Genomic DNA, 26,491 nt, shown 5'->3' with positions numbered 1-26,491 from the left:
TGACCTATTGGGAAATGGGCCTCATTGTGATGGGTGTTAGTTCTGTCGGAGAACACTTGATGCTGAGTCCAATGTAACATCCTGGTAACTGGTATGAGTTTTCACTGGACCATTCAGCGTGTCCTTTTTCTGAGCTCCAAAGATAAGGGTAAGGGTTGAAATTAGAGCTACTAAAGTTGTGCGTACCTAAACAACTTTACACAATTAAAGTGATGGGACAGGCACGTCAAGGCTTATTTCTTCTGAAAATCGCAGTACATAGAAATGGGCCTAAAACTGTATTCTGCGAAGCTGTTTACTCCACAATGTCATGGTGGGCTAATCATTAAAACAAATCTATTCTAGTTCCCCTTGTAACAAATGAGTAAATAGGAGGTTTAGAGGATCGGCATGTGTAATTGATGATTAAAAAGCAAGCTGAATTAGCAGCATGTATAAACTTCCCTAGTTATATCCACTTTCTCTTAGTGAACTGATATGGACATAATATCTCAAATCTAAACGGTGATGATTAAGACTGTTCCGCATTTTTTGTTCTTTCCACTTTTTTGTGTAATTATACCCTGCATGGTTGCAAACTGCCACAACTATGTCCCAATTTGTGACACTTTTTCCATCCAGCACTCTGATGGTGATCGTTTTTGAAATGGGACACCTTTAGCCATTTGATTTCCTTTTATAGATCTGCATTGTTAAAAGCAGAGCTTAACACTACATATTTCTTTCTGTTAAGACAGAAAATAGCGAAGCATCGTTAGCAATAGTAGGGAGTCCTAGCCTTTGTGAATGACATGTAGGGGGATGGAATATAAAAGAGACATAGGAGAGCATTGCCGTTAGTGTGGTGGTGGGGGAATCTCGTGGCCAACACCTTTTGATGGTTGTGTCACTTAATACTGACCTTAAGACATATGTTGTATTTGTGCACTCTGTATTTGAAGTTGCGGAAGCCAGAGATTCCTCTGCTTTAAAGTGGCTGCTCTTTGCACCTGAATTTAGAGTGCCTTGACTGGCTTTCCCTAAAATATTCATATGATGATTTCCTTCCCCTTTACAAAATGTTTTAGGTTGAGCTCGCAAGCGCTCTGACCTGTTGTAATCTAAGACCTGTTGGATTTGCCAGTGCTTCTTTTGAATTATCTTTTGCTATGATAAAAAAAATTTTTAGAACCGAAAGAAAGGGCATGATACTTGGAGTATCCATTTCCAAGGTCAATTGGGAACTGTGGTCACTTATGTGAGATTCCCAATAATGTACAAAGCGTTCTTTTCCAAAAAGATTTTTTTCTGTTCTTTCAAGCCTGCGTAGAAGCACAACTGCCTGTCGAGATGTCAGCTGCTACTCTACCTTATTCCAAACATCTTACAGAACTTTGGAATGCTGAATGCGCAACTAGCAGACTCCTCACTTCTTCCCTTCCATAAATAATAAATAAGCAAAGCGTATAAACAATACGAAGCAAAGTAAGGAATAAAAAATAGCGTATAAACAATACGAAGCAAAGTAAGGAATAAAATATCCCATAGAGAATATATATGTGCAATAAAGTAGAAAATTGATAAAATAACCAAAAATATCTATAACTATACCTAAAATCAAACAATTATTTGGAAGATATGATACCTAAAATGTGCGAAACACTTCGCTCACAAACCTAATCTTGCAATCTGTTATGCAAAGTGATATTCCTGCCAAATCCGCTTTTGCTTGTTGGTTTGTTTTGCTTGTGTAAAAGAAGTGGAAGTAGCACACTTTATTAATACTTACACACACTACCCTATCTCCAACTCCACTTTTCCATCCACATCATTATGACCGTCCGCTCTCTCTCCACCTCCATCGCCACCACCTTTAATTTCCAGCCAAGCAAACAATTTTTGTTGTTTTTTTTTTTTTTTTTTAGGTTGATTGACCTTGCCCCCTCTATGCAAGGGCGGGCGACTAGAGAGAGGCATTTCACAAAATCTTCTTCACCTTCCTTCATTGGAGTTGAGAACTTGATTTCTCCTTTAGATATCGTGCTTCCTTTTTTTTCTCTTTAACCAAGGTTCTGACCTGCAGTTCCACTTTCCCACCCCATGTATCTTGTCAAATATAGTGATGTACTCAGTCTGCGTGTTACTTATCCCACTCTTGACTTCCTCTGGAGACACTGTTCACCCACCCCCATGCTGTCTTCAGTGAGGGGAGTCCTACCTCTTTAACACAAAAGGACTGTGTCCAGTACTTTCACAAGGAGTTAGCCTATAAACTGTAACATTGTTTTTAATTTTTTTTCTTTTTTTTTTCGCCCAGCCCAGCAAATTGCTTTCCCCAACTTTTGCCTTTTTGACTGTATTAAAGTGTTCTACACTACCATTACCGTCAGGATTGTATATGAATATGGCCATGTGCTTGATTTCCATTCCAGTTCACAATTTGTTTGAAAACTTCTGACAAAAATTGTGTGCCAGTATCACTTGTGTGGTTTTCTGTAACGCGTGTTGATGAAAAACCTCATCCATAAAATTCATAGCATCAACTCTGCTCGTGATTTTTACTTCTGCTACTTCGAGAAATGATCAACCATAACCAGATTCACACCTTCTGCACCATCCTAAACAGGACCCATCACATCAATACGCACTCTTTCCCATGGCATGTTAGGCGATTCATTGGGGTGTAAGGGAGGTCTAAATGTGACTGGACACTTGTCTGAACTCAAACATCTCACGTGTCCCTTTGCCGTTCTTCACTTCACTTCACTTCACTGTCCATCCCTGGTCACCAGCACAACTTGTTAAGTCTGCATTTGATTTTCACTATGCCTCTATACCTCTCATTACGTAAACTCGCCAGTCTACTGTGAAATGATGTTGGAGGAACAAAGCGTCCCTTCCTGAACAACCATCTGTTTTCCACCAATAATTAATTCCTTTCTTCCTGGAAGCAGAGTAAACCCTTGTCCTGTATTTTTTTTTTTCTTTTTTTTCTGCCCATCTTTCCATCACATACCAGATTACACAATCCAACATAGTCTTCTTCTCTGTTGCTGAACTCCATTCTTCCTTGCTGATACCTTGCCTCTCTTCATCCCACTCATCAGTCATATCCTCTTTCATGGGTAAAGGCAATCCATTAAAATATTCTGCCACCTGATTCTTTGTTCCTGGTACACATTGTACCTCATAGTTGTAGCCCAACAGTTGTAAGCATAACGGAGCAATCCTGGATGAAGCTTTATTTAACCCTTGGGCAGGGAGGACTCTGGTTAAGGGTTTGTGGTTGATATCTACTTAAACATTGGAACCCCACACAAACTGCCGAATGATTTTAAACCCCACACACATCCAGGGGCTTCCTGGTCAATGACTGAAGACTTTAAAGCACAAGCCACAAAAGCAATAACAAGCTCATTGCCCTGCCCATTTAGCTGAAATAAAACCGCTCCCAAATCCTTTTCCTCCTGCGTCTTTAGGTATTACACTTCTACATTTGGAATGGAAACCCTGCAAGAATGGCACCCTGCATATGTCCTCCTTCATGTTCTAAACTGACTAACATTGTGGAAACCACTCAAACCTGTATCCCTATTCAGAAATTTACAGATGGAATATATTTTGTTGAAAAAAAAAAAAGAAAAAAAAAAGAAAATCACAAATTTAGGCTACAACTCATCTTTGTTTTGAGGTGCCAGTGCTAATTTGATGGCCTCTTTCAAATTACTTTTTGGCAGTATACAACGGTAACTTATCTCATGCCTTAAGTATGTGCCACTCCTTGCATTTAGTGGACTCTGCGGTCAACCCGTTTTCCAAGAATTTCCCAAAACCTTTGTTAATTTCTCATAATGCTTGTCCTTACCCATAACCACAGGATATCATCCTGGAAGAATGACCTGTTTAACATCCTTAAACAGCTTCTACTTAAGCCTTTGGAAAAGTGGAGCTGCCAACACTAATCCCAAGAGCACCCACAGAAATTGAAAGCACCTGATGGGCATAAGAAACGTTGTCAATTGTTAACTGTGAGGATGTAAAGGTACCTTGTGGTATGCTCCTGTGAGTAAACCATCACATACCTTTGGTCATAGCTAATATTTCATTGATGCAGGGCAAGGCAAACCTATCCACTTGGATATTTTTGTTACGGTCCCTCAAGTCAACGCACAATTTTATTTTGCTGTTTGTCTTGCTCGATACCACCAGGGGAGGCACCCTTTTTAGAGGATTGAATACATTCAGTCATAATAGCTCCTTCAAGTTTCTCCAATTCTGCTACAACTTAATTACCTTATTACACAATAAATATAATTATTGCACTCCTAATTCTTTTTTGATATTCGGTTTGCCCTTTCAGCTTGTATGGTTCAGAGATCTTTGAATTACGTCTCCGGGCTGCATGTCCTACTTCTGTAATGTGGGTGAAAATCTAAATCTTAAAAGGTTATTCCTTTTAACCTTTTAAAGCAAATCGCCCCCTTCGCCCACAAAAATTACAAATGTACTGACAATGTACAGGCTCATTTATAAAATATTTGTTGAATTCTTGTGCACGTTTCCCGTTTTTTCAGGTGTGCTCTCAGGAAAACATTAAAATCTGCAATACCTCATACAATATTTTATACTTTGTATTTCTTTGTGGTCATCTAACAGTGATTTTTCTGCAAATACTTGCACTACTGCGATGTGGGTAATGGATCATTGCATAGCAATATGGGATAGTGGATTAGATATGTAGATCTCCGCTTTTACCCCTCAACTTGCACTATTATAAATGTGCTTATTATGAATTTCTTGCACAAATTCCCATTGGTGGTTTTTCAAATAATCTGATCACTTTTCCTATTTAAGCCATGATATACTGTAGTTATGTGACCTTGACAAAGCCTATGGATGCATGTGAAATGTTGGTGAACTAATGGCTTATGCCATGATGGAGTCTCCTTAATTTGTTTTGCACTTTGATAGATGAAGAATAAAATATTTTCATACCTTTTCCACACCTAGCTTGTGAGCTCAGTTTTCAACTGCACTAGAGTGTGATACTATGAGGAAGTGAATTATACCTTGACTGCTTTGTCTTGCCTGTAGGTGTGAGATTCCTAGCTTTTACAGATGTTAGGCAGACCTTAAATGTTTCCTGCTGACTGGGTTAGTTGCGTTCAAGCTGGTTTAATTTGTTCTTATATTTTGGCCAAATTAATAGTACCAATCTGCTCACTCAAAAAATTAAAACTTAACTGACTGCAGTGAATGGTACCAAAGGCCAGTTATAAATTATATATATGTGCTATTTTGGTGACTGACCTGTTTTCACTTGTGGTTGTGTAAACTCATATTGGTCTGTTAGAAGTTTGAGAATTTGTTTCAACGTGCAGTTTTCCTTTGGAGACTAAAGTGTCCAATTTCCCATACTTGGCCTAATATGGGAGTGAATTAAACTTCTGATGCACATGCAGTGTGATGCGTAGCCATTGAAACAATAACTATTATTTTATTAAATGTGATTAGTAAGATTTTAGTTTCTTCTTAGAAATTTGGAAAAATCATGCTTTCAAGAAAGTAATCCTTTTCCCACCTGGAGATTTTAACCCCGCAAATGCTTTCAGAAAACCTGAGGAATTAATATAAAAGATTGTTAATATTCAAATACCTTGCTCATTGTTTGCTGTCCCCCTCCCCTCCACCCCCCCAAATATATTGATTCCTGGTTTCATTACTTAATTTTTGGTGTACTTCTCGAAAATCTGAGTCTATTAGCTATGATTATGCCTTCACATGAGAAAACAAGCATTTGCAATGCAACGGGTCTTGCATTTGCTTGAGTTAGAGCTATTAGCGTTGTAAACTCATAACTAGACTTTTCTCGCCACGCAAATTGAAAGAAGAAAAACTAGCGCAATGTGAAACGCAGTGCAATTGCGCTGAAATTCGAGGGAAAAAAAGTGCGCGATCACGCTGCGTGGAAAATAGAAAGAGAAAGTAGTCCGGAAACTATGCTGAAAACATAGAGCCTCGTATGTTTTCAGTAGTAGGCCAGTGCGCTAGAGGAGGGCTAAACCGCAGAAAAGGCATGACGTATGCATGCCTTTCACTAATGAAATCAAGCGGATTTTAAAAGGTAAGCCCATGAACCAATGAAAGTGACACGCGTGACGTGGTTAAAAGCCCAAAGAGAGATTACAAGAGGGACAAAGCGCTTGTGCGCTCGACCCTAAAAATGACATAAACTTAAATTTTCAGACAAAGCCTTCGGTATGAATCAAAGAGGACATTTCTCTTTTAAATTTACTGCTAATTGTGGACTTTGTAATTTGTATATCATGTCACAGTTGATAAAAGTAGACATGGTTTTTAACACCTTTTTCCTGATTGTAAAATATTGAAAAATAACACTGGGTGTATTTTGCACCCTTATATTTAATATTTTTACCACCTGAGTTTTTAAATTTCTGGTGAAGACATTGATGCTGTATTAGTAGGTAAATGTTATTTGAGACCTGCTGCTAGACAAGGATGTGCTCCACTCTGAATACATGCCCCTAATTGTAGTGTCAGCTCTGTTCTTTAGCTTTTTTTAATGTTTCAAGATGGAGCGCAGTTTAAGTGTTGGAAGGAACCAAGAGCAGAATGTTGCAAACAATCTACATCCTGCCTTACGTAAGTGTGTGGTATTTGTATAGAGCAGACCTAGTCAAAGGGTAGTGGAACAGTGTACAGGCTGAAAGACAAAGATAGTCAACGAAGCTTCTGGGTCTGAGAGCAGGAGGGTAATATTTACTGCATTGTGATGTAGTTTTCTTTAAAGAAGTCAGTTCTTAATTATTTCTGAAATTGGAGCAGTGTTGGGGCAGCCCTGATGGTTACAAGGGGGTGTTGTTCCAGATTCTGGGTGTAACAATGGAAAAGGCCTACTTCCTGGTTTTTACATTTTAACATTTCATAGAGACCAGTCTATTGGTGTGCTGAGAGCTATTGGAGTGCTGAACATCATGGCTGTGTAAATGATGTAGCTGATTTTGAAGATGATGTGGGCTGTTAAGGGAGAACTTCTATTAGTGCGTTCGGAACTATTCTGCCTCCTTGCCTATTGCATCAGTTTTCCTTCTGCCTCTCTTGACAAAGCAAGGCTTTATATACTCCGTCTCTACCCCTACTCTCTGAAATTTCCACAAGTTCAGCAAAATTCACTACTACAAATAATCGTAGAAGTCCTCAGCAGACTGGACTGGTTCAACAGCTTTTCCCAAGCCTGCGTTATTATACCTCTGTGGAAGAACACTGGATTGTTTACGTGGCTCTGTCATTGGGATAGTGCAGTGAGACACAGCAATCAGGCGGTAACCTAAAAGGGAAATTGAAAACAAGGCAATCAAAACAGGAAGTTATGTAAAAGTCAGATAGAGGAAAGAAAAGAGAGAAGAAAGATGAGGGAGAGTCAGAAGTAAGCTGAAGGAGAGAAAGAAAGAGGAAAAAATGACTGTTGGTGCCTTCACAAGAGGAACACAGAGTGAGAAGGAAGTCACAAGCTAAGGGGAGGAGCAGCAAAGGACAACAGCAGCTTGAGGAAGACTCTGACTAAGGACAACGTGGAAACTGGTCAGGAAACACCAAAAGCCATAGGTGGAATCTGAGTTCAAGGCAAAAACATCTGAACCCATCCTGGGAGGTGGGATTTCCCAGTAATGAGTCAGGAAGCTTGTGCTATCCAGCAAAGTGATTTGGGCAGTAAAGCAAGGTTGTCCTAGCAGGGAGGCTGTAGTTCAAGAAGGGACCACCCTTTAAAAAAAAATACTACGTTCATAAGTGGTTTACAGTAGGAAAGAACAGTTCACATCATGGAAAACCCTATTTGGTACTAAAAGAGTACCTTCCAGTTTGTTAATTTAAAAAGTTGAAGCTTATCTCAAAGTAAAAATAATCAGACGCAGAAGTAGTAGGACTGAGGAATCCTCTATTGTAAAATAAGAAAATCATCAAATTAGGAGACACACAAAGAAGTAACTAAGATAAAAATAGAGTACAGTAATAGAGGAAACAAACCTGAGAAAATGTTCTCTAAAGTAACACTTTGTCTTCTACCCCAACACACTTGGCTTGCTAGGAAGTTACTGTAGCAAGGTGAAGGTATTATATGGTATGACTAGGTAGTTTTAACATGGAATACCAACACAAAACCCAGTAGTGGACCTCGGATTCACTCTCAGCAAACCCAGTCCTGGTCGTGTGGCAAAGAGCAGTCAGGCTACTTGGAGGAACATGTGTAAAACATTTTGCAATTCCAACATGAATGATAAGTAAATGACACGACTCTCTAGAACATTCTACACCAATTTAGAAAAATAGATTAGATTTTAATCTTACTTTAGACACCAAAATGAACTTTGTACCCTTTGTACACCTGGAGTTGTGAATTTTTAAGTCTTTAGAAAATGTAGACCTTTGTAGATTTAAAGGGCTTCCATTGAAGTCGGAGGGTAAAATAGCAGTGTGCACTCAAGCACTTGTAAGGTGAGTTCCAACAAACCCATGGGAACTTAAGGTTTTGCAGGGACCTGGAGCAAGATTCAATAGTCAGACTTTTGTTACCTTGCCCAGGGAGTCCAGTTACAGAGATGATTTGGCTGTCCTTGGTACTGAACGGTCTGCAGTGGCCAGTGTGTTTTGCACTCCATTGCAAAACTGGACTTGGGGGGTGGAGTCGCACGCTAGCCTTCAAATGTAGAGGTCTTTGAGGGAGGAGGGGTATTGGGTGGGGGGGGGTATTAAACAAGGACCAGGAATCAACTGTTGGATCTTCACCACCTCGTCTGGTGGCTCTGGGTGCAGAGGTGGCTTCTAGCTGTCAATCACCGGGTGGTCGTGCCAAAGATACTTTGTTGCTCCAGTCAAAGCCACTTCCTTCAGGCTGCAAACCCACAGGAGAGAGGTCCCTGAGTAACATCTGTCTCTATGCTGGGGGGTGCCCTGAAGTCGGTAAATGTTGTGTGACCATCTGTTTCTGTGCAGACAACAGAGAAACCTTGGTAGCTGCAAAGGTGGTCCACAGCCTTTCTGACAGCTGATGATTGTTTGGTGGGGAGTAGAGGCGTGAAACCTGGCATGGGCCTTACTCCCCCTTCTTTAGATTGTGGGCACAGAGCTTCTTTAGGCTCAGACATGCAGAGCTTGTCTGGTTGCAGTTCTTCGATCTCGGTACACCTTTACTCCTGCAGTTTACAGGGGGCTGGTACCACCAGTCAGGGGAGTCTCCCTTGGATTCTCAGTGTCCACTGGGGACCCTCTTATTGGGACTGAGTCTTCTCCTTGGACATGCGGTTCCATTATTGATCTCCTTAGGTCACTGTGTCCTCTTCTTTGTGCTGGGGCTAGAATCCAGGTCCTGTTGTTGGTGCAGACGTCTCTTTATGCTTCTTTTTCCTTCCTGCTCAGTCCCTTTGTCTTACGTTCTGACAAGGTGTTAGCACCACTAGCAGGAGGTCAGACTCTTGTCTGTGGTGCTAGTGGCTCGGGAGAGCCTGCAAAAACAACGCAGGACTCAATAACTTGGTGGGTATCCTATAAGGGAGCCACCTGGGCATCTGCTTTTTAATCCTAAACATTGGCATGTTCAGGGTTAAAGCATAGTGTTTGATACCAAACGCAGCGTGATTCGGCCGGGCCATTGCAGAGTTGGACATCTCAGCAGTGGTCAGATGCCAGCCCATGTTATCGAATGGACCGCTGGTTACTCGGACCAGCGTCACGTTTTAAATGCTGGGGCATATGTGCTCCTACACATGTCCTCACTCATGGGACAGTACACCCACCCCCCTGGGCTAGAGGGGGGCCTGCCTTTAGGGTGACTGACATGTCCATGTGCAGTAACATGGACCCTGCATGCATCAGGTGTGGGCAGAGCCTTACTTTAGCTGCAGGCTGCTTGTGCAGGCTGACACAGCAACTCTTCAGTCTCTCTTTTACTGAGGTTACTCAGGGTGGTACAATTGATGCTGCAGCCCTGGTAACCCCCTTTAACCACCCTTGCCCAGGATACCCTGGGTGCCATTTACTGGGCACTCACAGGAGAGCGGAAACTAAGGCCCTTGCCAATATGCCTATGCAATTCGACACACAGTTTAAGGGAAAGAGCATTGGTACTGGAGCCTGGTTAGCAAGCACTAACGGGTCAAAAAACGACAGCATCCGACAGCAAAAAGTGTGTGGGGGGGCGACAGCCATTCAAAAGGGGCACCTTAAAACAGTGACAAGTATTTGAGAACTTGAATACCTGAGGAAGAAAGGACCAAAAATGAATCAACATAAAAAGGGCCATTCGCTAAAAACTTTGTGTCATACAGACTCAAAGTGAGACTGTTTCCTCCTAAGACTAATCTTTGATTTTTTTTTTTTTTTTTTGGTTTGTTTTGTTTTTTAATTGAAATGATCTTTTAGCTATAATCATCTTACCTCTGGAGATGGTACATTAATAAGGTGGACTGGCAACAGCCTCTTAATCTATTGAAAGTGTTTGAAGTCCCTAATTATGCTTTTAAACCCCTACTTCCTCCCCTTTGAACTGTTTTGCTTCAATAACTTCGATCTGGAATACCGTGCTGGCCCTTGCCAGGTTGAAAGGAGCACTTTGTCCTTGTCCACAGTCAATCCCCCTTTTCTTCGCTGCGTGCCATTCATAGCATGAATCAGATCCGCACTGTGCCCGCTTCATTGAAACAACTTTCTGACTTGAGTAACTCTTAATTTCTAGCAGTACGATAGGCCTCAAACTGCAGTTCCTTGCAAATAGAATTAACAAGATTCAGAATGATGCTTACGCAGACCAGATCTTCGCTGGTGCAGTTCAGACATCTGGTCTCCCTTCCACTTGACATCAGAAAGAAGCCCACCCGTCGTATCTTGAAAAGACTCTTAAGATCTCATGTTCCTATTTTTCCTGAATTATTCAAGCAAACGTACTAAAATTGTTCTGTAAAATATATTTTATCACTTTTTTTTTTTCCCCCCTGCTAGTCTGTTTTAAAATCTAATCAAGTGTTTCTTGCTCCGTGCCTTTTTATTTTGAAAAAGAGCTGCATGTAAAGCACTCTAACACAAACCTACCCTGAAATACCATATACTTCTGTAAAAATGATGGTTCATGTGTAACCTGCCTTCACAACCCTCAGACATGCAGTCTCTTTGAAGGGCCGTTTACATGTTCTTGGTCTGTTGCTTAAATCATCCCCTCCCTGAGCTTGTGCATACTTGCTACTCAGTGTCCTATCATCCTTGCCCTTTATAGCCCTACTCTGCCATATCATTCCGAATTTCCATATCGCTGTTTAAAATCACAGCCCTCTTACCGAGCTCCACCTAAGCCCCAGTGACTAATAAAGATTTGTCGCCTCTCTGTGCTTAGTCAAAGTGTCCCTTGAACAACACTGGGAGTGGACTTGAATGCCTTGATCTGTACATGCTTGGTGACTTCCTTGCAGTCCAATAAAAAGTGAACATTAGCTATGTATTACTGCCAAGCGGGTACCAACATGTGCTTACATGGTGACTCAGAGGGCAACATGTCCGTCCTGAAAATGTAAGGTGCGCCCCCATTTTTCAAAATCGTTCTACATTTAGGCATACTAATAAAGAGGAGATTGAACACCTGCTGTAAATGTGCAAGCAAACAACCCTAAATTAGGAAGCTACTGGGCCTGTAACATTTAATAAAACTTACAAGTGCGTCGTTATCCCGATTTGGGTAATGGACAGTCCATTTCAAAACTCAACTCAAACAAATCCCCTTGTTGGCCCATATTCAGTGCCCGTCATGATAATTACGTGAGTACATAGCTACATTATTCATTTTTAGGTTCTTGTATTGTAATGTCAGTCACCCTCTCTGCCAAATATTGGTTTTGTTTCCCATCCTCTACTGTGTTTGATGTCATTCAATATCCTTTTTACAGAATTTGTGTTCTGCTTGCCATTATGGCTTACAGATGTTATGTGCAGTTTTTAAAGCCGTGTTTTTACTTAAATTAAGTGTAAATGTCTCCAGTTGTTTTGAGGAAGTGTTGCAGGAGGGGTAGAGGTATCGGGTGGGGGAGGTCATTTGTTACTGGATTGCTGGGTTTCTCCTTAGGAAACCTTTTTTTCATAGTATATTTAACACCTTGTAGCAGAAATTCACCAGTGTTGGGTTGCTTGTCAATATACAATTTTTGATGTATATCTCTTTATTTTATGTTTGCCCTTTAATCTAGTTTGAACTCTTTTCAAGTTGTATGTTCCAGTGATTCTTCTTTTTATTCTAAGATGATGTGTGAGGTGATGCCGACAATCAGTGAAGCGGAGGTTCCGTCTGGGGGAAATGGGAGCCAGGGCCTGGGCTCTCCGCTGCAGTCTGACAGTGAGTCCCATTTTGAACAATTGATGGTATCCATGTTGGAGGAAAGAGATCGGCTCCTGGACACATTAAGGGAGACCCAAGAAACTCTTGCCTTGAGTCAAGGCAAACTCCAAGAAATTGGTCATGAACGAGACTCCCTTCAGAGGCAGCTTAACTCTGCTCTACCACAGGTATGGATACTTTTATGTTTTAATTTGCTGTAAGTTGTAATTTCCCTTTGAGAGGGAATAGATTTGCTGGTGTAAGTGTCCTATCTTATTGATTTTGTAGAACTTCACCACCCATTGTGAATCCATAAATGAGAGAATAAAGTTCTGTTACCTTTAGAGAAAGTTTAGTGGTTCTGACTATTAGCCTTATGTACTATATGCACTTGAGATGTGCTTGAACCAGAGCATCGGATTGCAAATTCAGAAGTCACCGTTTCTACCTCTGTACTGCTACAATCTGACGTAGCCTCTTCAAAACTCATTAAAAAAATTCGGAGCTTATTAAAAGTTGCATGTGAAGAGTGATGGTAAGGCATAAAATATTTTTTCAGGCTGAGGTAAGGCAACAGCTTGCTGTGTACTTGATTTGTGGGCCTTCATGTCTTAATTGCTGTTTCCCTGACCCTAATGCCCCTAACTCTCATCTTGTGCCATAGTCTCCTTTGTCAACTACATGTACATCTTAATTCCTGCTGTGAGTTCCTGTCATGAAGTGGCTTTTCTGGGCCATGCGTGCATAACCATGTAAGAGTATAGCATAGAACTGTAATGAAATCAGGCTTTGTGCAGTTGTTATCCAACCAGAGGTATATCATGGACTCTGCAACAGGTCTAGCACCTGTTGTCTTCTGTGTTTCGCTTTGCTCTGAGGCTTCTTTTGTTCTGGTGGTTTACAAGGTTTCCCATTATTACCAGTGGTAATTTCCTCTGGGAATTGAAAGAAAACCACTATGTCCTTTCAACTGGCTGCTCACTGGTCTGAACAAAACGTGAAATTGCTGTCTGATCTCATTAGTCTTTTTAGTTGTGTGCTCAACTTGAGTGGTTCACGTACTTTTTTCTGTATTTTGTTTATAATGTTCATCCCTTTCTGGGTGTAGATTGACATTGCTACCATGCAATAATTTCATAATTTGAAGTACTTACACAAATACTTATCTTCAGTTTATCTCTACAGTTACAGTTTATCTCTCCCATATTTTGTACAGACTTATGTTTCTTTTTATGAGTGAATCCTAAATAAGTGCTTTCAGATTTATTCACCTTCGTGCCCTGATCATAAACTGGGTCTTACTTGCTATGAAACTTTACACCTTTTCAGATAAGTGGCATCAGTCTGTAACAGTTGGCTGATGCTTTGTCCAAAAATGATTTTACCATGACATTATTTATCCTTTAATTAGTCCAGATAAAGAACCGCAGTATTGAAACTGATACCCAAAAAGTGCTGGACGACCTTAGTTGCATACTAGACGAAGAAGAGGCCTGCCAATTGTGTGTGTGTGGGTTTTTTTTTTTTTTTTTTTTTTTCATACCTGTCATCCTTTATCACTGAATCCCAAGTATTCAGTAATATGTGAGGGTCTATTATGTCAAAGTCCTATGCTGGTTCATTCCCAAGGGGTCATTCCAAACTGATCATTTTGGGAAAATGGTACATCTAGAACACATACATTAACCTGTGAAATCCCGCAAGGTTCCGCTAGCTCCCTGGTTCTGTTCAACCTGTGTGTCAAACCATTCCGTCTGCTTTTGGAAGGCTGTGACATTTGACTCCAGCAATAGGCAGGCAACACCCTCTTGTACATCAAGCTGTCTTCTTCCCGAGCTCTTCATACTCTTCAGAACTGCATGAGGATATTAAAAGATTGGATGACTACCAACTACTTAAAATTTGTACCACAATAAACTGAGTTACTTCTCCTCTCCTATAAATGAAACCTCAAACTTGCCCAAAACTTAACTGTTGAGCATACCAATTTTGACTGTGCACCCTGGACATGTACTTTCAGGATTTACATGTCCCAGTATTGTAAAACTCGTAAATTAGTTTTTCACGAATGCAAGGGCTGCCTCTCCCATAGGATAACACTGGGTATACTCATTATATTCAATAAGTGATGTTTGCTTGGGAACAGGTAGAAATATCATGTTTGGTCTCTAGAGAATTGTACTTTAAAATCCTCTTTAATGGTAAAGACAGATTTTGAGCCACAATACTGAAAATGCCACTTTTAGAAAGTTGCAAATGGCAAAGGTCAATACTGATTTGCATGTGGTAGGGTCCAAACTGGAATGGCATGGCAAGCAAAAAAACTGATGGACTAAACCCAAATCTGTCACTGTGGGTGAAAGTTTGATTTATTCTGCATTCCATCCATCATTTGTTTTTGCATTTGTCATGCCAAGTGGGAAGGGTATGCTCAGACGTGGGTCCTCTGCTTGCTATGCCACCAGTTTCAAGCTAGCCTGGCTGATGAAGTGATAACCTAAAACCGGTCCCAGGATGCTTGTTTCTGGTCCAGGGAAGACCTGGCCTGGCAGTTCAGGCTGGACTGTTCCCATGGGGAATAGGGTCAAGACTGATTTGCATATGGCTGGGTCCAAAACTGGAATGGCATGGCAAGCAAAAACAACTGATGGATTAAACCCAGATCTGTGACTGGGGGTGAATGTTTGATTTGTTCTGCATTCCATCATTTGTTGTTTTTGCACTTTTAGAAAGTTGGCATTTTGTTGTCCTAACCATTTGGTGCCTGTGTCCTGGTGCACATGACTATGTATGGTTTGCAGATGCCCTTTGTGTATTCCTCCCAGACAGTATCAGACAGTATCACAGAGTCTAGGTGTTTGCCCATCCTGACCTGATAGGTGAACGCCTCAGCACTCCCATCACTTATACATCACTCTAGCCTTTTGTGACTCCATATATCCTTGGACTAGCACAGGGATGAAGAAAATTCCAGAACCAGATGTGTGTCGGAGCGGAGGTGGGAGTATAGACGTTTTACCACTTCAAAGCTGGCACCAGGTACAAATATTGGACCCTCAAAGCAAATCTTTAGTACACTCCTGCTCTACCTGGGTATACTGCCGTAGAAAGGCTGCTCTGCTGTCTGAGAAAAGGTTGGATCAGCTTCCTTGATCCCAGGCTCCCTGATGTAACTCCATGTCTCAGCTGTGTGGCCTCCTGTTCATTGATACTAGGAAATACCAAGCTCCAGGGGCCTCCCTGCAACTGCCCAGCTGACCTGTTGCAATTTAACCTGTCTGGACTTGCCTGTTCCCTACTGGCCTCTCCAAGAGTGAGTCCCTGATCCCTAAGAGGTGCCTCTCCATGTTGTGGGCCCTTAGTTGGCATCAGAGTTCACTCTTCTGAAATAGAAATCTCGACCACAAAAGGGCCCGTTACCACTAGGATCTTTCTCCCTTTGGCAACTGCCAATGTAGAGCTCTGGTGAGCCTGACTCTTCGCACTACAGCGGCTGCCAGCGGCAACTGGAAACACAAGACCTGCACTTCACGTTACAACACAAATAGCATGAGCTGACTGTCCACGTGAAGCTCCAGAAACATCTGTCCGACAGGTTCTTCTTGCTACAGTGACTACCATCTGCGATGCCTGGCCTGCGCTTCTCACTACAGTGATGACCATCTGTGATGCTCCCTGCTTCTTGCGGCTTCCTCCACTGCGTACTCAACTCTTCATGCTGGACTTTGAAAAGGCAACTTTAGCATCCGGACTAATCTCGTCCCCTTATCTGACCTGTGCTCCATCGTGGTCGGCTTGAACTTATGACTGTCACCTGTTCTCCCAGAACCAGATAACCACGAGAGGCGCTTTGTGGCTTTATGCACTATACTTAGCTTAAGTCTTTGAAATTGCATTTCTCTGATTCTACTGATTGAATTTTGTCATTTTGGTGTCAAATAATTTATTACATTTTACTCTTGTGTGCTGCATAAATATGCTTAACACATTGCCTCTAAGTTAAGCCTGGCTGGTTGTGCCAAGGTACCAGAGGCTCAAGTGCAGGTTAATTTAGTGACTTTTGTGGTTCACACTGACAGGGATTGTGATGGCTGCTTGGGAATGACTAACCCCTCTCCCCTCAACACCCCCTTCCTCCTCCCTCCAAACCCCCCCCCCCCCCACACACACACACACTTAAGCAGCAACCCGATTTCCCACACTGCACTGCCCTTATCTGGCTCTGTTGCGGCTCCTGGAACTCTCACAGTCTGCTCATGACTAATACCAGACATTATTTCCTTCTGAAAAGCTCTTAAGACCTACCAGTTTAAGATATACCTAGGTAGTTAAGGTTCTTTTGCAGACATTGCAACTAGTTTAATGTTCATATTCTTGCTGATATTTACTTCTGTTCAAATGTACTTTTGCTCGCAAGTATAAATCCATGCCACATAGTTTCTGCCCCTGATCTGCACACCCCTCCCCTCTGCCTTTATCATTGCCCAGCTTTTTATTCCTCCAAGTTGCAGTTTTTACTTTCTTTGAATGAGTCATTTCTAGAAATCATTTTTTTTTTCAAAACTCTCTTAATACTTCAAGTTGCAGGTGTTCTATACAAAAACGAAATAAATATACGTTTTGTGTTTTAATGTATAACTACTTCTGTTTGGGCCCTTTTATTTCTTTAAAGTAGTTTGTAAAATCGGTGTACCGAAATAACCTGCATAGTAGTTTTCAAGTGTCACATTTAACCCAGTAGGATGTTACTCAGTTATTTTATTGTAGAGGTGTGCCACCTTATGCAACATTTTCTGCCAAACCAGCGGCTTAATAATAGATGGGGATTCCTGTTGAACATGTTTATTAGCGTCAGAAACCTGTCTGTGTGCCTTAGCAAGTTTTGGAATCAGATTTTCCAATCGCCACTTGGATAAATATACCATCTTTTAAATCAAATGACAGCAAATTATTTTGAAAAATAATCTCCACCCGGTTAATTATTTGTAGACTATTGCAGCAGTGCCAAGTTTGCCCGTTCTGCACACACATGAAGTCTTGTATTAAATGTCTACATTTTTCTTAACTCAAACTTAACACTAAAAATGAAGTACTTTGAAATGGGCAGAGTTTCTGGTATTTTTAGTTCTAGTGTCCCCACGTTTTGTTTCTTATTACTCCTCAAACACGTCTTTGACCTGTGCACTGTTCTTTAGTCCTGCAATTGTCCTGGTTTCCTGGGTCGCTCTCCAATTTTCTGCAGAGGTAAGAAACCAAGTGAATGTTTTAAATTAGAGGAATGTTCCTTAGGGTGAAGAGATGATGGGAAATATGCCTTTCCTCCACTCTTCTTTGTCTAGCTAGTTAATGGTTCAGCCCACTACAAGGGAGAGAAGACATCTTTCCACTTTGTACTCAAGTGACTGCCTTATTTCCTTTCAGTAAGCAGCTGTAGCAGTGGGCACTGTTCAAAGCCCCCCAAAATAAGTATGCAGTGCATAATCACATTATAGTTTGATTTCCCAGATTGATCAGCATTTTGAGTAACAAGCAAGTTATTACCTTCAGGAAAGAGCTTATTTAAATGGGGAAGGAGCAGAAACCACAGGTCCATGTTCAAGTACCTCAAATCTCTTGATTAAATGAATTGTCTGTTTAAGGAAGTCTTGCACGTTTGTGTTGATTTTTATTTCTGTAGTGACCTAAATTAGACTTTTACAGCCTTGTGCTATAAGCAGCTATGGTTTTTAAAACCAGTTCAACATGCTTATGCTGTGGTCAGGATGGCTGTACTTTTAGGTTTACATTTTGCTTTCATGTTCGGTTTACCAATCACTTGCTGTGTAGGATGTGAGCTCCCTCTGGACTTGATACATATTTTTTTTTGCCTCTTCCTGAAAAGTTAGGTGCAAAGGATGTTTTCTGGACTAGGAGTGTCACTTTCCTCTTCTCGAGTCCACTGCAGGAGTCGAGCTGTTGGATTTCTTTCTCTGTAATTTTTGTGGGTCTAACTTGCATTTCTAAATGATTTTTAAAGTATTGGTTGAGCACCTACTTCTAGGAGGGGAACTGTGCACTGATTAAGGTGTAACTTAACACTTTTCAGTGATTCATTACATTCCCTTTTCCAACCTTGAGCATTTGTGAGTCAGGTACGTCCCTGCAGTGATCTCTACTACAAATTACATCAACTTTTTTATTTGGCAAACTTGCGTTGCAATATAAACTGACACTCCTGATGAGCTACCCCATCCCGGCATGTATGTGTCTTTGCATACTCACTCTGAGCACAGTTGCGCACTGGACAATTGCTACTATGCTAATATAAAAAAATTGCCTTCATACAGAAGATCCCCGCCTTTACAAAAGCAACTTGTAGCATTTTATGTAAACTTGAGCCCCCAGCACAAAAGTAGCACAACAAAAAAGCACAAGAATATAAAATTACCTAACTATTGTAGCAAAGTTTCAATTCTATTAAGGAGTGAAAGGTAAGGATTATGTTAATCTCTCTTCACTTTATTCTAAAAGCAGCCTTGGAACAATACATACTACCTTTCCCATGAACCATAGGGAAAAGGAGAACAAACATAATCAGTTCACTGAACGGTCTATTGCATGTAGTCAATAAACACTGTCTGTGCCCCCCTCTTTCTTAGTGCGTCAACTGCCTCCGGATTTGCAATTTCCAGTCCTGCTTGAATTATACCTGTTTGGAGGCATCATTCCCTGAAAAAAAGATAACAATACTGTAACTCATGTCAGCCCACTCAATCCGAAACATGATCAAAGAAACTAAGTGTACTTAACATTGGTACAGGAATAAATAGCCATTTTCCATAATTATTAGCATACCTATAACCTATGGATTCTGAATTCCATCTATTTTCAGGCCTAGTTTGGAGGGTACACAAGATACCGTGATATGTTTGGGGAATAATCCTAGTCTCGGAGTCTTTAATATAATTGAAACTTTTTGTCACAATTGCTAGGAAATTTTATATTCTATGTCCTGACCAGAAGCAAGGATTATGCTAGTTCAAAGTTTACTTGCCACCAAAGTGGCCATGTTGACTACAGTCTTGAAATAAAACATCTTAAGTCTACAATCTGATGACCAGTCAGCTGCATTCAAAATGCCTTCCAAGCCAGCTCCCAAAGAATAAGCTGTAGATGCCATAGCACCTCTTATCGAATGTGCCCCAAAGGCAGATGTGTCAATTCCTGCTTCTTGCATGTCCACTTTCACCCATCTGGCTATCAAAGGGGATGAGGCTGCTTTTAAGTGGTTTACGTGAAGCAATTAGGAGTTGTGTTACCCAGCTGGGCAAATGTCCTTAGTCATTGCCTCACAGGCTTTGTGGCATCAGACAGCACATAATTGCGGCACTGCCTAAAACTCAGGATAAGACACAATCTTGGAATTACATTTCGACCTCCGAGAAATATGAAACACAAACCCTTCTGGGGTGAAACTCCTACCTGTAATAGCCATACCTTGTACATCCGAGACGCTTTCACAGGACAAGACACAATAACGTTGCCAACTTACTCAACAATTGTTCCCTTGAAAGATACTTATTATGTGACCATGAAAGAAAAAGGTGAAGTACCTCATTGACATCCCAAAAAAATACCTGTGTTCAGGAGGAACTGACCGTCTGACACCCCTCATTAATTTCCTCACCATGGGATGTTCTCCCACCGGAAAGCCCTCAATTGGAAGATGGCCTGTCGATATGGCAGAGCGAAAAGTATTGACTGACCTGTAGGCCATACCATTCTTGACCAAATAGGACAAAAAATACAGGATGGAGACCACTCCTGATTTCACAGGATTGATATCCCTTTGCACACGCCAACGTCCCCAAGCAGACTTTTATTGTTTATTGGTCCAGTCTACCCATGTGTGTGATGAGGTATTGAGCTTCTTTCAAAAGACCTTGGGCTTTCCCCCAAGACCTGAAATTCTCCAGGCCATGAGAAGTAACTTCTACTCCAGAACCACGTGATGGTGTTTTCCCAGGGGATCCAAAAGAGTATCCGTTCTCATCTTCAGGGTAGACTGATTTGGGAAAGAAAAAAAAGAAGTTCCATCATGCCTGGAAGACCTACTTGCCACCTCCAAAGTGACGTGATCACCATTAGATTTGTCTTCTGTTGACTGACCTGCGCCGTCTTCATCTGTATTATAAACGAGGGGTTGGTGGGGGTGCTTACCCTGGCCATGTCCCAATCATGCAGGAATGTGTCAATTGCTGTCACTTGCGGGTCCAGCCGCGAGCTAAAGTGCGATCCAGGTGATGATAGAGACATGAGGCGAACATATCCACTGTAAAGGGCCCCCCAAAGCTGCTGGTCCTTCTGGAATACCACTGAGTGAAGTTTCCAAATGCTGAGGGTCTGAAGCCAATTGGCCACCTCTTTGGAGCTCCCCAGAAGATACTCCACTGTCACTGAGATATTGCTGTCCAGACAGTATTCTAGAAGCACTGTTACCACATGGGAACAGCATCCCCTTCATGCACTACTCTATTCTCTCAAACTGTTGTTCATAGTTATCTCATTGTGCCAATGATAACCTGATGTGAGAAATACTATTCACAGATGGTGCTAACTTAATTGTATTTATTCAGTCTCGGAAATGCATTTCTCTTTATGCATCACGCTGCGTTTGTAGTCAACAGGTGTACATCCAATAAACAAACACTTGAAATCCGAATGCTGTTCAATGTACTTTTTTAGTCCATTTTCTACTGCAGTTCTTAATCTTTTGACTTCTGTGGACTCTCACTTACTCATTACTGGAATTCAGGGACCCCACTGAATTGTAATTCGAATCCAGGGACCCTGGCTAAACAATTACCATGATTTGAACTGTAGAACAATTGACAAATATACAGAAACAAGCATTCAAACAAATTCATAAATGACGATATTTTAAAAAATAATATTAATGCAAAGGTTAAAGCTATTCTACATTCAACTGAGGTCCCTCTACATCCATATTATATTCTGTTTGATGCACTTGACCTGCACTTATGAATTAATCTGAGGATACCAGCTTAATTTATTTAGCCTACAATTTCAAATACCTAACATTCATTGAACATTTAAAAATGTTCAGTTTTATATTTTGCTTTGTTAATTATACACACCTTGTTCATGTGTTAATATTTTTTGATTTTGTAAGTATCCATCAGGGAATACCAGGGGTCCGAGGAGGTTAAGAACCACTAATCTACTGTATTTGGATCATCCTTTAATTCAGGAATCAATATGCTAAGCTAATATGCAACTTTAAAATGTTCAGCAGTCTTTTCTGTCTTAATGATGAACACTTTCTGACTCTCTGCTGTAGAACACTAATCAATATTTGTAAAAACACTGCATAATGCATTTGTGCGCAATTAATCACTCACTAAAGAAGCAGTAGAAACTCGAAGATTGATTCTAAAAGTCTAGGGTCACTTGCCCAATGAAAAACATTCAAAAGTTACTGACTCTGAAAGACAAATGGGGCTGTTGTGAAAGCTAAGGGTGGAAAGATATTGTTATCCCTTGCTCCTGATATGGAAAGCAGATGAAGAGTAGGACTGAAAATGTACTATAGGTCGTCTTCAATTTGAAACCAACAGTCAAATTCACTTGGCTATTTGACAGTTTCTGAGTGCGTATATCTTATTGAACACTACAAAGCAAAAAGTATGGATCTCACTTTCCTATAAATCACCTAAAAACAGTACGGTTGAGCCTACAAATGCCAAGAGTAACTTGAGGAGGTATTGGTAAAGGTCAGAAAAAAAATATTAGCAACGAGTCTTACATCATTTTTATATCAATTCACACTCTTGTGGCATTTACCATAGCAAAAATTGCACATTATTGAATCCTGGTGTTTTATTAAACGTTTGCCCAATCAACAACTTAAATTCCCTTTAAAATTGCTGTGATGCAAATTTAGCACCACTATACAGATAAGCATCTATTCACTGCTCTCTCCAACATGTGATGGAATGAAAAGAACTGTTTGCTAGTGAGGTTTTGCTGGGGCTTTTGCACAAGACTTGTATGTTACTGTGACACAGTTGTCTATCACACTACCCCTCCAGCAGTGGAGTACACCTCATGTGGAGTACGGAAGTACAAGCAAAAAAAACAGGAAAAGACCCAACTCGAACACTTGATCAAGTCGACTACCAAGAGCAAACCACCCCTTGTGGTGGCACTGTCTACTCGCAGCCTTACAATCATCTATTGAAGTCCTAAACTTTCAGTCGGACAAACTGGATACACAGATCAACATTATGAACTTAATTGCTGAGTAAATTGTGGGAATAAACCAGAAAATTGACACACTCACTTCTCTAATAGTGAAATCAGTAGCAGGCCCCACACCGAACCGAGAGCAATGTGGCTGCGGCACAATCATCGATAAACTAGCTATACTTACAGATATTCTGTTGAATATACTAACATCGCTGCAACCCGCCAGGAATCAAGAAGTAACACTGTCACCGCCTATTGCAAGCCCCACTCTAAAGCCGGGTTTGATCATCAGTCAACATGAGCTGACCTGTGACCTCGCTCAGACCAACCCTGCCTCTGAGCTATCCCTTGGGGAAGCAGTACTAGAAGGGCTTATCTGGCCCAGCAACGAAACGGTGCATCCAAAATTAACGAAAAGACAACGTAAACGCTTAAGAAAAGTCAGGAAGAAGCAATCTGACCATAATGACGGGGCATGCAAAAAAATATTCCCCATCTTTGCTAAACAACTTACCAGCGCAGTCCCAAAGATGGTAGACAAAAACACTAGCACACTGGACTGCAGCAGCCTGTCCGCTCAGGTGGACTCATCCCTCTCATCCTCTATGCTAGACGACACTGCCTTTTCCAAAACCTAATTGCCTAAAGAGCAAGCTGACTCCAGCCCAACACCAAGAGGGGGTACAACAGGCTTGCAAGTGGATCAAAAACTATTGATAGCTCATTCCCAACCCGAGCCACTCCATCGGAATCACACACCACAACCTCAAATTATAAGACCAGAGCCCCAAACAACATTGATAAGCAATCTGCCTTCTTGGTAAAAGGGCATGATCCACCTCATGCTCCCACTCAGTCCATACTGCCTCAACAGTATTCAATCTCCGGCAACCTGCAGCCGGGACAAAAATTATGGCAGGATCAGACCTCCCCCTCAGCCTTACGCCAGGTGCGAAGCAATGCAACCATAACAGTACCACTCAGCCCACCTCCCCGGGTGAGGACATGTGACCATCAAACTTATACTAGTCCAAAAAACCCAAACCCACTGGCCATTGGCCAAACACCTGGCCCAAGTCCTATACCCGCCAACCCAGACGCCCAAAGAACCAACATAGTGAAAGGAGCAACCTGCCTTCCCTCAAACAGGCTACTAGTAAACGCAGGCACCCATGGCTGCACAGTTGTGGTGATACTAGCTACTCCAAGACGAGTACCACTCACGCACATAGTCACTGCCCCCCATTGGATCCAAAGTCTGCCATTTTGAGGTCCAGCACAACCTAACAGCACCAGCAACTCAGAAGGCCCCACACCCCGCCCATACTCTCCTGCGTGCCGCGGAATCCCTAGCACGGTACTTGCACACAGTACATCGTCACGACAATCGCAGCCAGCAATACAAGTTGAACTCCCCCTCAAGTTGTGGTTCCAACCACACTATACCTCCCAGGGGAACCACAACATCCTGAACAGAGGGAACATTATGAGGCTCCTAAAAGCAATCCCAGAGCTCAATACCTTGACCTCTGCAGAACTAACATCCATAGAATTCCAATCAGACAAGCACAACAATCGAGTCGAAGCAACCCTAACAACCTGGGGAAACAGCAGAAATAGTAGATCATATCCTAATCTTTGCCTCCCTCTTTGAGACCTGGGGGATTTCCATAGTAATGCCAGTGCTGGTCAGATACCTGTACCCTCTTCTGAGCACCAGAGCGTCCACAGCAGTGGTGGAACCACCAATAATGGTCTTGAGGGGGGTGCCTTTGGCGTCTCCCCCACCTGTTCTGGTAATCAAAGCACCCACCTGACTCAAACCCAAAATACCCACATCGGAGTCAGTTGGGAGTGGCTGCCAGCTGCCCTCAACGCCCCTCGCTTCGCATGACTATCACACCCATCATGGGCAGGTTCAGCCTAGAAGCACCTAAAACTGCTATCCTGGAACTTAGCAGGCACCCAATCATTCCTGGAAATGGGCTCCCCACCAAAAGTCTGGCATAACATGGATATAATCACACTCCAGGAAATCTGGTCCCAACAGGTTTTCCCACTATCTGGTTTCACATCCTTCCAAATAATTGCAGTTAAGCACAAGCTCCATGGAAGACCAAGTGGTGGCCTAGCAGTCTACCTCTCATTAACCTTGAAAATTAATGCAAAGACTGCCAAGTGCTCAAACTCTGCAGCTAGAATTTCAACTGTTATTGGTCAACACCTACGTTCACCCCTGCTCTGCTCGCAAACGAGCTGTAATAAACCACTTAACTGCCATCATCGGGTATTATCGCCAGAACCACCCTGACTGGGACATCATCCTGACAGGAGACTTCAACTCAAATCTATTTAAGGTTCAAAGGCAGACTAAATTCTAAGTGGCGATAACTCCTACTGGAACATTCCAACATATGTGTCATCAACGTTCACTCGTTGTGATCAGCAGGAAATGCAATTGGTGACATCGCTAGAATACTTCAAATTACGCGTAGTAAACTGGAGGTTCACTGGCAAATACTACCCCCTCCCCCCCACTCCACCCCCCAAGTTACACCTTTCACTGCCCCACTTCAAGGTCCATTCTAGACTACACCCTAGTCACAATACCTCTGATCCCTTTGGTACAGCAATTCCAAATAAAATACACCACCCCCAGTGATCGCTCGTACCAAATATTGACCTTAAGGTCCTCTTTAGCTGTCCATGAACCACCCCGGTACAAATAGGACAAACCGAGTCAACAAGCTTGAAGAAACTACCTTGGTCATCTGCCACAATAGGAGCCTTATCCCTAGCTGCAAAACTGCGGATGTTGGAGAGCCTCAAAACCCACAAACACATAATGGATGCCTGGGAGGACTTCCGAGTGAAAATACTGGACCAACACTCCTCACAAACCATCGGTGCCAATTCGTCAAGCTCCCCTGGCCTGCCTCTCAAAACAAGTCCAACTCTGGGGAAAAAAGCTTAAAGCAAGCTTGCGAGACTACTGAAGGCCTGCCCAGGCAACCTGCTACTCTGGAAACAACTGAAGAACTCAAAGAAAGAGTACAAAAAGAAAACTACGTAAAGAGAAGGCTGAACAAACGAGCTCCCTCTGGCTAAAAATAACACAGGCCGCAAAAGGGAAAATAAAAACAGAGAATTCTGGGGTATCGCCAATGATCTAAACACTCAGGGGGTACCCAATTAACAACTCTAACATCCCGGAAAAGACCTGGGTGAGTCACCTTAATACAATCTTCACAGTAAAGTTCAACCCCCGTGGAAACACCCTGCAAATGCCAGCATGGACGCCCATCATGGGAAACATCTCGCTGGACGACTGGGAAACGACTGAACTCATTCAGTCTTTCAATAAGACACACCGAGCACTCTTAAAGGCCCACCGGGAAGGAGCATCCGGGCCAGATATCTTTATGGAAGAAGTAGGCTTCTGGTCAGAAGTGCTAACCTCCTTATACCAGGAAGCGAGCTTAGGAGGAGGCATTCCTGAGAGCTGTTGAGGCTATATAATCAACCTAATTTTCAAGGGTGGCAATAGAGACAACCCGGGAGACTATACGATAATCGCCCTTATTGATGTTGAGGCAAAGAATTCGCCTCCCTGTTCCTTGCTGAACTAACGACATGGTCTGAAAAACATACAGTTGTCCCAATCAACCAAACAGGCTTCAGAAAAGGAGTGGGCACTACAACGAACACCTTAATAACTTATTTCTTGAGCAGAGCAAACAGCAGCATAGGAAACTACATCTTGGTTTCATTGACTTCAAGGCCACCTTCGACTGAGTGAACAGACGCCTGCTCTGGAGTAAGCTAAAGCAATGGGGCCTCCCAGCCCCCCTCCTCATTGCAATAATTGGTTTATACTCAGACACATGGTTA

General features: G+C 42.0%; 1 protein-coding gene across 14 annotated transcripts in view; it reads left to right on the top strand.

Annotated features, from left to right (window-relative positions):
• Positions 1-26,491, top strand: part of PPFIA1 (PTPRF interacting protein alpha 1) — a 540,698-nt gene that overhangs the window by 9,514 nt on the left and 504,693 nt on the right. For all 14 annotated transcript variants that reach the window (XM_069221888.1, XM_069221884.1, XM_069221890.1 and 11 more), the window contains exon 2: positions 12,277-12,540. In XM_069221888.1, coding sequence (XP_069077989.1) covers positions 12,277-12,540 — 264 coding nt within the window. The remainder of the gene's footprint in view (positions 1-12,276; positions 12,541-26,491) is intronic.

The sequence above is a fragment of the Pleurodeles waltl genome, chromosome 3_1, assembly GCF_031143425.1.
Source record: "Pleurodeles waltl isolate 20211129_DDA chromosome 3_1, aPleWal1.hap1.20221129, whole genome shotgun sequence".
In the NCBI taxonomy this organism is placed as follows: domain Eukaryota; kingdom Metazoa; phylum Chordata; class Amphibia; order Caudata; family Salamandridae; genus Pleurodeles; species Pleurodeles waltl.
Note: the sequence above shows the minus strand (reverse complement) of the source record. Positions and strands in the feature narration are given on the sequence as shown.